General features: G+C 43.6%; 1 protein-coding gene across 1 annotated transcript; it reads right to left on the reverse strand.

The window, feature by feature from the left end:
- Window positions 1–5,367: 5,367 nt before the first annotated feature.
- On the reverse strand, window positions 5,368–6,327 carry LOC123809367 (olfactory receptor 3A2). The gene has a single exon (XM_045824503.1). The coding sequence runs from the start codon at window positions 6,313–6,315 to the stop codon at window positions 5,368–5,370; it is 948 nt and encodes a 315-aa protein (XP_045680459.1). The 5' UTR covers window positions 6,316–6,327.
- Between the last annotated feature and the right edge of the window lie 5,429 nt (window positions 6,328–11,756).

Here is an 11,756-nt window from a genome sequence, read left to right on the forward strand (position 1 = left end):
GTTATATCACGGGGGAGATTGTTGACATACTTAAATTACTCAAATCAATAAAGTTATTGGTGAAAATGAAAACATGTGTCTTTTATTCTAAAGAAAAAACTAAATGGGCTTTTTGGCCAACCCAATAGAATAGTCAAAAGCAACATTGTGATTCTTTCCCAACATTGCACTAGTTAGCATTGTACTGGAAAAGGGACCTACTCTTTCTCTTTTCTAGATAACCATGGAAATAGCCACCTGGAAGTTAATTCAAAGTTCAAACATACACTCAGAAGAGTGAGCAGTCTTTTTGTCAGCTGGCTCCAAGCTATTAACATGCTAACTGCTCTGGCTCTTTCTCTCACTCTCTGGCTGCTATAATGTAATTTATAACATCCAGATTTTCATCTTGTCAGTAGCATAAAAAATCTTGTTAAAGTGACTAAAGTTACATGCCCACAAAGAACCATCACTGTGGACAAGCCAGTCAGGCGTGCTGATAACTCCACTCTGGACCCCTGAACCATATTCCCTGGAACCACCTGGATGCCAAGGGGAAACTGGCAGCTGTTAGAAAGGGGGAAATCAAAGTCATGTTCACCATAGAACATTATCAAAAAATAAGTAGACTTCTGGTTTCCACTCTGAGGTATAAAGAGCTTGGAAGGTGATACTCTCATCCTTACAGTAAGAAAAAAGATGAACAATCCAAAAAATAAGCAAACCCAACAATTCTTCTTAGATCCATCAGATAATTGAAGTCATGTGGATATGAAATTAACCTTTGCTGTTGCAAACCACTGAGATTTTAGGGGCTTGTTTGTTAGCACAAAGTAACCTGGCCTATCTTGCCTGATACAGATGGGAAAACTCTTTTCCACTCAAAGTGAGACACAAAATCAAAAAGCATTATGAGAAAAAACAGATTTGACCACATAAAAATGTAACTCCTCTAAGTGGCAAAACACACATTAAGCTGAGACATACGGCACACTGGAGTCAGTATTTGCAAGTTACATGACAAGAAGCTGACATCCATAACCATGAAGGTTTCCTAACAAACAATCCAATGGAAAAGAGGGCATACGCGTCAAAATGCAATTCCAAAAGAAAAAATTGGCCAACAAATATGTGAAAAGAGATTCAACTGCAGTAAAACCTAGACTTAAAAATTCAAATGAAAATATTGCCATTGTTCAACCTTTAGGGTATAAAAATTAAAGACATTTATTTTTATATTTTTTATTTTAATTGTTGTTCAAGTACAGTTTTCTGCCTTTTCCCCCCACCCCAGCCCACCCCCCAGTCCTCCCTACCTCACTCCCATTTCCACCCCACCCCTGTTATTGTCCATGTGTCCTTTATACTTATTCCTGCAAACCCTTCACCCTTTTTCCCTGAAATTCCATCCCCTCTCCTTTCTGGTCAATGTCAGCCTATTCTAAATTTCAGCGTCTTTGGTTATATTTTCCTTGTTTGTTTGTTTTGTTGATTAGGTTCCTGTTAAAGGTTAGATCATATGGTATTTATCTTTCACCACCTGATTTATTTCACTTATCATAATGCTTTCCAGGTCCATCCATGCTGTAGCAAAGGGAAGGAGTTCCTTCTTTCTTTCTGCTGCATAGAATCCCATTGTGTAAATGTACCATAGCTTTTTTTTATTTTTAAAAAATTTTATTTTAATCATTGTTCAAGTACAGTTTTCTGTCCTTTATTCCTGTCCAAGCCCATCCACCCATCCATCCCCCACCCCCATTTCACCATCTCCTAGTTTTTGTCCATGTGTCCTTTATATTTGTTCCTGTAAACCCTTCCCATTGTCCACTGAAATTCGCTCCCCTCTCCCCTCTGGTCACTGTCAGCCTGTTCTCTATTGCAGTGTCCTAGGTTATATTTTGCTTGTTTGTTTGTTTTGTTGTTTAGCTTCCTTTAAAGGTGAGATCATATGGTATTTGTCTTTCACCACCTGGCTTATTTTGCTTAGCATAATGCTTTCCAGTTTTATCCATGCTGTAGCAAAGGGCAGAAGTTCCTTCTTTCTTTCTGCTGCATAGAATTCCATTGTGCAAAATGTACCATAGTTTTTTGATCCATTCATTTACTGATGGGCACCTAGGTTGCTTTCAGCACTTGGCTATTGTAAATTGTGCTGCTATGAAGATTGGGGTGCATAGTTCTTTTGGATTGGTGTTTCAGGGTTCTTAGGATATAATCCCAGCAGTGGAATTGCTCAGGCAAAAGGCAGACCCAGTTTTAGTTTTCTGAGGAAACTCCATACTGTTTTCCATAGTGGTTGCACCAGGAAAGATATTTATTTATAACAGGCCTTGATAGGAGGGACAAGGCTACACAGGCACTATCATAACCTCGCAGATGTGCGAATTAGTGCAGACATTTTGGAAAGTAAGAGGACAACATATGTATATGTGCATGTGTATCTCAAAATTTATATTTGCATTTTTAAAATTCCATAAATTTATTCATAGGAATTAATTCTAGGTAGATAATTACAGAAATTTGGGAAAATATCTTTGTAAAGATATTCACACAGCACTGTTTGTTATTGCAAAACAGTTGGAAACAACCGAAATTATATCAGTAGAAGTTTGACTAAGTGAATTGTGGTTTATGTATACAGTGGTATGCTGTGCAACCATTCAAGTAAAAAAGGATGATTTTTAGTCTTTGTCAAGTAAGAGGTTATATTGTATAATGTGTAGAAAAATAAAAGGCAGATCACAGAACAGTAATCGTTCTCAGGATGTGAAATATGCATGCCATGTATGTGTAAAATCTCAGGAAGAACAAACATGAAACTCTTCGGAGGAGTTAATGCTGAATCAAGTTGTTTTTGGTGCAGTGACTCTTGGACTCAGGTGTCAAAGGACAGTTGTGTTTTTACTTTCTACTTGACCAAATAATATGGAATCTGAATGTTTCCACTATCAGATATAACATTTCTGAACAATTTTTAACTGAAGACATTTACATGTGGGGACACGAAGGGAGAAGTCCCAAATGAAAAACAGCTTCCTCACTTGTTAAGGACCCCCTTCTGTCTTGGAGGAAAGGTTCAGGAGGAAACATGCCGAGGTCGACAGTAACAGATAACCCTTTGGGGGTCATAGATAGGACACACTGGGACAGTGCTAAATGCTCAGAGCTAGATGGAGTGGTGAAAATGGTTGTGGTCATGCTCTCAAAATGTCTGCTGGGTTCAGCCCTAGGAAACAGTTCATCCAGACCATTCTAATTAAAGGTAGTTAAATATGAAAAACTGTGAAAAGATGCTGTCTGTCATCCTGGGTCCTTATGGAATAGGTAGAAACACGCCCAACCACAGGAAGGAAGTTTCCAAGATCACTGAGCAGTGGTTACAGCCCACATGCCTGGTTGTCCTTCACAAGAATTTTGCCCTTTGAGAGAAGCTCATTCTCTAACCCCAAAGAGTCTGGAGAACCGAGGGTATCAAGTGAGAGACATACTTTGCCTCTGCTCGTTAGACTATATTGGCTGGCACTGCCCACAAGGCAGGGAGTTTGATGGCCCTATGGAGTTGTGGAGGATAAACCCTCAGCACAAACATCTTCCCTCCCTCTGCTCCACCTGTCAGTCCTACTCTGTCCTCTAACATTGTCTGCTAGCAAGAAGAAGCATAGGAGTAGTTCCCAAGTGACTTTGCATCATTATACCTTTGGCACAACTTAAACATTTTTTCTTCCTACTGGGAAGGGTGAGGCCTAACAAGAACATCAAAGGGGCTATTAGCTGTGTGGCCACAGCTAATGGGAAGTGAGTTCACGGTATGAATTTTGTTCTCGTCTCCCATCCCTGTTCATCCTCCATTTGCTCCACACCCATCTTTGACCTCATCACCCTTCTTTAGTCATCTCATTGGATACTCCTAATTCTCCCATGCTTTCTCATCTCCCATTTTCTCATGTCCTTTCCCAAAATGCTATCCTTCTTTCTCACCCCTTTTGCTCACCGTGCTGTCCATTGCTCCCTATATCCTCACATCTCATCTTCATTGCTCTCTTCCCAATCCTGTCCTACTGCCTCCCTTCATGTCCTTTCCCCTCATCTTCATTTCAGCTCATTCTTACAGTTTCTTGGCTTCAAGAAGGGATCACAGAGAAGCCAGGCTCCAGGTATACCATGGGCCAGTTTTAGGAGTGATACAGTAGAGGGACATCAGAGCAGAACTGCCAGGACAGGTTAGTAGCCTTCCTGAGGAGGCTGGAGAAAAGACACAAATTGGGAATGGATGGTTGAAGGCTGGAGGAACTCAGGTAGAGGGAATCTTCTGCGTGGGAGTTGTACTGATGTATAACTAAGTAAATTCAGAAACAAGCATCACTCCCAGAGACTACATTTATGGATACTTTCTGAACTAGGAGGTTTGGGGGAGAAATGCAGAACTCTGGAGGAGAAGGTTACACTGGACACCCTACAGTGCAAATTCTAAGGACCTGATTGGAGTAATAATGCTTACTTTTTCAAAGGCTTTATCATATATGCGAGAATGGTGACTCACTTAATAAGGGAGAAGATATGGCAGAGGATGGAGAAGAAATGTGCCTTTTTAGACCTGCAGATATGCCACATAGGTATTGATGTAGCTTTTATGCAACAGGCTATTTCCCTCTCTAGATCTTACCTGTCCCCTAAACATCCTATCGGATTTTTTTTGTGCTAGTAAAGAGAAGAAACTGATTTTCTTGGGGGGTGAAAGGTGAACCATAGAATAGAATAATCCTTGGCACTGGTTCAAAAGAGTTTTCTGCACCCTGATCTACAAGGAATATCCCATTTCCCATGAGAAGAAAACCTCCCAGTGATATTCGTGGTTCTTTGGGCTGTGATCAAACAAATAGTCATTGCTTTTAAGTTACTGCTGCCCACACCTACCAGCCTTCCAAGGCTTCAGTGCTGCCTGGGAAGTGAGCATAGCCGAAAACAAGGTAGCAACTTGCTGGGGTAGGGGGCCTTGCTGGGAAGATCGTAACCCCATTTCCCCTTATCTTGCCTGTTCTTCTTAATAGCACATATCACTATAGGATGTCTCAAATATGATGTGTGTTTATGCCATTTATTTTGTCACCCTTCATTAAAATGTGAGTTGCACAAGTGCAGAGATTGTTCACCAGTGCCCCAGAGGAGTGTTTGGATCATACAAGCAACTCGATAAACATTTGTTGCCCAAGCAAATGAATAGATTATGTAGGGATCCTTTGCTGGGCAGATACATAACACAAAATTTTCCAACGTCAGAGTGTATAAATGAATGGTGTGTAATCATTTCTCCAGGTTACTGCTTTGATGGAAAATTTTCCTCAACTCAAAAAAGGCAGGAAAGGATAGGCATTATCAGCCTATCACTGCTCAGGTCAGTGACCACTTCCCCATGAGCACCCTCCACAGGGCACCCTGTACATCAGGGTTTCTAAGGCTATAGACAAGTGGGTTCAGCATGGGGTTGATAACTGTGTTGAAAACCCCAACCCCCTTATCCTTGTCTGAAGACTCCTCTGAACCTAAACGCATGTAGTTGAAGATACCAGTTCCATAGAAGAGGCAAACCACAGTGAGGTGGGAGCCACATGTGGAGAAAGCTTTCTTCCTGCCTTCCACTGAGCGGATTCGTAAAACTGCAGCTGCCACGTGGGTGTAGGAGGTGATGATGAGAACCAGAGGGACACCTGCCATTAGAATACACATGACAAAGAGCAACAGCTCATTGAATTGGATGCTGGAACAGGAGAGCTGGAAGAGCTGTGGGAGGTCACAGTAGAAGTGATTGATGACATTGGGACCACAAAAGTTGAGGGTACTAAGGGCAATAGTGTGGGTGAGTGCATTGCTGATGCCGCAGGCCCAGGACACAGCCACCAGTGATGACTGGACTGTCTGGCTCATGCGGTTGCTGTAGGTGAGGGGCCGGCAGATGGCCAGGAATCGGTCATAGGCCATGGCTGTCAATAGGAAGCAGTCCATCCCAGCCAGAAGGTGGAAGAAGAAGAGTTGGGAGAGGCAGGCTTGATAGGAGATTATACGCCTATGAGACAAGAGACGATCCAACATGGCAGGGACAGTGACAGTGATACACCCAACATCCAGTACTGACAAGTTCCCCAGGAAGAAGTACATGGGGGTGTGGAGTTTGGGCTCGACCAAGATGGCAGCCAAGATGCTCAAGTTGCCCCCAACTGAAACCAGGTAGGCAAAGAGGAAGAGCACAAAGACAAAAGGCCACAGCTCTGGTGTCTCCACCAAGCCCAGTAGAATAAACTCAGTGACAGCAGTTCCATTTGCCTCTGATTCTGGCTCCATGAGAACCTGTAACAAAACATCCCAGTGTGGAAGCCTCAGTTGACTCAGTGTATTTATGCAACATAAGGGTTTACAGCACCTGTGTTCAGAAGTCCCCAATATGTTCCCAGCTTTCCAAGTGATGATTTTCCCTCACCCCCAGCCACATCTCACTCTCTGACCTCCCATCACCCCAAAACCCTCAGCTGAGATGCCTCAAACCACCAATACTTGTTCATCCCATATTCTCCTTATTTTAAGGGTCAGAACACTTGGGGAAAATACATTAATCCTTGTGACTGTGGATATTAGACACTTTGGCCAAGTTCATTCCTCCAAGGTGAGGGACATACTCTCAAATACAAATGCAAAATCCCTTGGTCAGTAAGTTGCCAGTGTCTTGATTTTAATTAAGCCTTTACACTGGACATTGAATGACAGCTTAATAAAACGATGTTTTCTTTTTATAGTATCTGCTACCTGCTTTGCAAGTTAAAATTGTACCATGACCTATGGGTGGCTTCCTGCTTGGGACAGTTCCTTTTCTGCATTGCAAAATTACTTTTCTGCATAACCTTGCACTTGTCCTTGACTCATGCACAGTAGGTACATTGACCAATAGCTCTAAGGGGAGGTTCTCATGTGAAGCAAGTGCATACATAGAAAGCCAGAATGACCTAAGATTTTCACATCTTATAATAAACTCCTGGTCAAAATATATTACTGTACACGTATCTTTATTGCCCATGGAATAAGCAGAGTTACATCTTCACTAAGAGTAATGATATTTCCCTGCAGGGAATACACTAGATTCAGAAGATGGATGTAGCTGGAGTTCAGTGACTCTAACAAAAGGGAACAGCAATGAAAGTCTGTGCTCAGTGGCTAAAAAGGTGGACCTGGTGATCTCTAAAAGGGCCTTAACATTCCAAGAGCACCTGATTGCTGAGATGGTGGGAGGATTCCCCTCAGGCCTGGTCATCACTGAAAAGAGATAAGTGCCTTCCCAATTGACAAGTCAATGGATAGATAACAGTGCTTTACATATATTATCATATTAAAGGACAATTAACTACTGTCTTTTTCCCTTTAGCGTCCCTTTGCACACAAGCATTAGATGGTGATCCCTGATTTTTTACCCCTTTATTCATGCTGTTTTCTCTCCCTGCACAGGTCTCCCTCCAACTCCTGGAAGCCAATTGACTCAAATACTGGCTGCTGAATGACTTCTTTGTGGAAACACTTACATATCAAAAGATTCTCTCTCTCTCTCTCCCTCTCCCCACCCCTTCCTGTCTCCTCTCTCCCTCCCTCAGCTACAACTACACATTATAGTGATAAGGGAACTTATCACTATCTACCTTCTAAGTAAGTCACTACTCTAAAAAGCCTATCTCCCCTACTTTTCCTTAAGACTGATTCAGTTTTCCAATAGCAGTACTTACCATAAAACTTCACATATAGTAGGTAGTCAATATTTCTCAAACAAATAAAGGACAGTTTAAGTGTCCACACGATATCAGAGAAGGAAAGCTCTATCTAGTATGAACTGGAGTAGTCATTGAAGACTTTGTGAACATAATGAATTAGAGCTAAACTTTTATGAATCACTATGACTTAGTGGAGGGATAAAAGCAAGTGCCAGGTGCAAGGCTGCTGCAAGGACTACAGATCTCCTGGTTCTGAAGGAACAGGCAAGGCATGTAACAATCCATACACTGGTATGTTTCTTTCCATATAAATCACCCAGAGAATAAGGCCCTTAGGAGGGGAATGCTTTCCAGACAACTGAGTTATACCCAGGGACAGAAGAGCAGCAAACAGCTGCAGCCAGTCCTAGCATGGCCTGAAGCACAGCTTGCTAGAAATCAATGGGATTCTGGGATGACCTCTGATTGACCAAAGACATCCAGAGTGTTGAAGGGTTCACGGTGATGCCCATCATCAGGAGCCCTTTTGTATCACCATTCTCAGGGCTTTGTATGAGCCCAAGTTCTCCTCATTGAGCTAGGGCAGCTCCCTGCTCTGAAACTGCACCCCAGTCGTCCCTGCTGTCAGGGATAAAGAAGTTCAGCAAGCAGAGTGACAGTAATGAAGGCTCGAGGCTGCCTGATGAAGTCAGTGCCAGTATCATGCAGTGAAGTAGACTTAGCAAATCCCCTCACACTCTCTCCTAAGAGTTCCAGAGGGCAGGCTGGTTTTATCCAGGAAAGGGGGGCATGGGCACAGGGGCCCAGAGAGGATGCAGGCCTCTGTGTTATCATCCCACATGTTTCCCCCAAAGTCTCCTCTTTACAGGGGCATCAGCTGCACCCTGTGTGAAAGTGAGATCCTATGACAGCAGGAGGGCAGTGGATGGGCCCCTGAGGATACTCACCCTGGCATGGGTAGAGAAACCAGGGAGTCTTCTTCAGGAAAGAAGATGAGGAGCTGTGCAGACTCAATTATCTACTCAGAAAGAAAGCAACTGTATAGAGGAAAATGAGGAAAAACAAGTTCATTTCATCTTTAGCCCAGGGCCCTAGTCACTAGGTCTTGTCCCCTGGGGGGTGTCTCAGGAAGCATCCCTCCCAGAAAAGAAGAGACAGGCAGGAGTCATCCAAGACATTTGGAAACAGTTCCAGCCCTTCATGAATATAGCAACAATGTCTTTCATTTGCTTGTATTTGGACTTTCTTTAAAGAGGCCTTTCCTCTCCCCCAGGCATTATGACAGGTAGTTCTGGCAGATGATGTAAGTTTCCCTTAATCATGGGTTGCTGAGGTCTGTAGGGCTTGTCCTCATCCCCCAAGTCCCCCAGGAAGCCAGAAGGGCAATTGAGACCAGAGACAGGTTCCCTAAGGGAGGGCTTTGCTTTGGCAGAGGCCAGCCCCACACAGGGCCTTTCCACAGGAACAAGCTGGTTTTCAGATTTGCCTTAGGCCTGAGAATGAGGTGGGGTGGAGGAGAGGCCAGGAGAGAGACTAAAGGGAGAAACCTTCCTCAAGCCCAGGTCCCTATGAGTTTTCAGGAACGTGGTACCTCCCCTTCAGGGCCTTGTTAGTGGGGGTGGCCTGGGACTGTGCCTCCTGGGCTCCTTTGATGATGCCCGAAGGCGTGACAAAGAGCTCTATGGACCTAGAAGCCTAACTGGGGGCTAACATAAAATTGTCTAGGACAGACCCTTAGAGATGGGGAGGTCTTATGCAGGCTTCAGATTCACAAACAGAAGATGGGGAAAGGTGGAGGAGTGTGTTCCCCCAAGTCCTGTACCCACCAGTAATTCCACATCCCCCATGCCCCAAGGGAGAGTGCTCTCTCCTCTCCCACCAGAGAAGCCTGATGCAGTCAGAAATGCACTGTAGAGAGACTTGATTGTTCGATTATGAGTTGTTTGAACTTGTACAAGCTGCTGCACCCTTCTGGGCCTCAGTTTCCTCATCTGTGAAATGAACATATCTTCTTTCACAGAACATTGCTGTGAAGATTATTAATGAACTAAGATTCATTAAGATACTAATAGAGGTTCAACAAGACATCAGCATACCAACTGGTAACATTTTTATGAGTGCTTGACACAGACACAGGAATGTACTAAGAACCTTGTAGCTCAAAGTCCCTATCCATCCTCACAACAACTCTGTGAAGTAGATTACAGCAGACAGAGCCAATGTGCAGACTCACATCCTGCTCAGCCATTCTTCTGATTTCAGCTGTGGCTGGGATAGAAATTTCCCTGCACGTTTCTGCTCATTGTGAGTTGACAATGTCGCCACTTTCCTGGAATCCTCTGATGCCATGAACAATGGGGTTTGGGAGGTTTCACTAGGTCTGAGCACTTCTAGAGTTCTGATGGCAGAGGACACCTTGAAAATGGGAGACAGGAGCCAATGGATAAATGTCCCACTGCCTCTTCTTCAGACAGTTCTGGGAGGCGTTCTGTATGCTCTTGCCCAATCCAGTCCCTGTAGTCCATAGCAGACACCTCGGGAATGACCCCTCAGTGAGGAATACTCCTTCCTTCTTTGTCTTGCTCTGTCCATAACCTCAGTCTTGCTGCATGGAACCACCTTTCAAATAAATAAACTTCCTCTTGCTTCCTGAAATGACTTCCCATTTAAAATACACTTGCATCTTGTCTTGGGCTGTGTTTGGTGGGAGGGAACCCAGTTCTGACACTTGGTGCTTGGCTAGCCCTAGGAAGCATATTTTCCAGATGAAAATGTGGAAGTGGACCATTCACCACTGCTTGGGTAAGTGGGGTTGGTGGTAACCCCTAGCATAGTTACTGAGACTTGCCTGTGGAAGACTGGGAGGAGGTACAGGTGCAAGACAAAACACAAGGTTATATGTTAACACCAGCGTATTAATAGTATGTGAACCATGATAATTCTAAGAATAGTGGAGTTTCAAGAATATAGGGTGGCCTTTGTTAACTTACTCGGAAGTCTTGAAGAAATAGAATGATGGGCCCCGATCAGCCAACTATCAATTCAGAAGTATACTGTGAAAGCCAGGATACCTCTGTGGCAAGGTTTAATGACACATTAATCTTCTGCTGCCACAAAGCAGACAGTGCTGGGAATTAGACCTTGGAGCTAATTGTAAGGGTGGCAGACCTGCAAGGCATCATGAATGTACGTGTAGCTTCGTTACATCTCCTAAGCTAAATCCAGAGCCCTGATCAGGAGTGAGTGAGACCTTCAGTCCTGGATAGGGATGTTTGACAAGTTGAGCACTAGAATTTTGAACCCTCAGACCTTCCTGAACTTCACTGGCAAAAGCATCCCTGTCCCCATGCTAGAGAAGGTCCACTTCCTTTTGCCTGAAGACCATGAAAAGATCTTATATGAAGCAGATGCCTTACAAGGTGATTCTTGTCCTCCTCAAAAGCTTCTCCCATTTCTCCCCAGTGCCTTCAGAAAAATTTGGGTTAGGTCTAAGTATATTCTGAGAAAGAAAATGTCATCTATAATCCAAGAGGAAATAATTTACTCGCTGAAAAGAATTCCCATACCTGACTGAGGTAGGCTGAATATCGGCCCTCAAAGATATCCAGGCTCTAACTCCTGAAACCCACTTCATATGGTAAAAAAGAGTTGGCACATTGTTAGGGGCCTTCATCTGGGTAGCGTATCCTAGGTTATCCAGTAGATCCTAAAAGTAATTCAAGAGTCCTTACAAAAGGAAGGTAGAGAGATGTTACGGAATAGAAAAGGCCAATATGGTGATGGTAGTGGGGTGGACTGATGTGGCCACAAGCCAAGGAAACACAGCAGCCACTACAAGCTGGAGGAAACAATGAATGGATTCTCCCTGGAACCTTCAGAAAAACTTTCCCAGGTGACACTTTGAAGTTAACCCTGTAGGACTTGTTGTGGATAGGCCTCCAGAGCTACGAGAGAACAAATTTCTGTTGTTTTAGGTCACCAAGTTTATGTTAATTTGTGATCAGAGCAACAATCCACTGGCTAATACATCCT

Source organism: Phyllostomus hastatus, unplaced genomic scaffold (assembly GCF_019186645.2).
Source record: "Phyllostomus hastatus isolate PE091 unplaced genomic scaffold, TTU_PhHast_1.1 phas_scaffold_55, whole genome shotgun sequence".
Classification (NCBI taxonomy): Eukaryota; Metazoa; Chordata; class Mammalia; order Chiroptera; family Phyllostomidae; genus Phyllostomus; species Phyllostomus hastatus.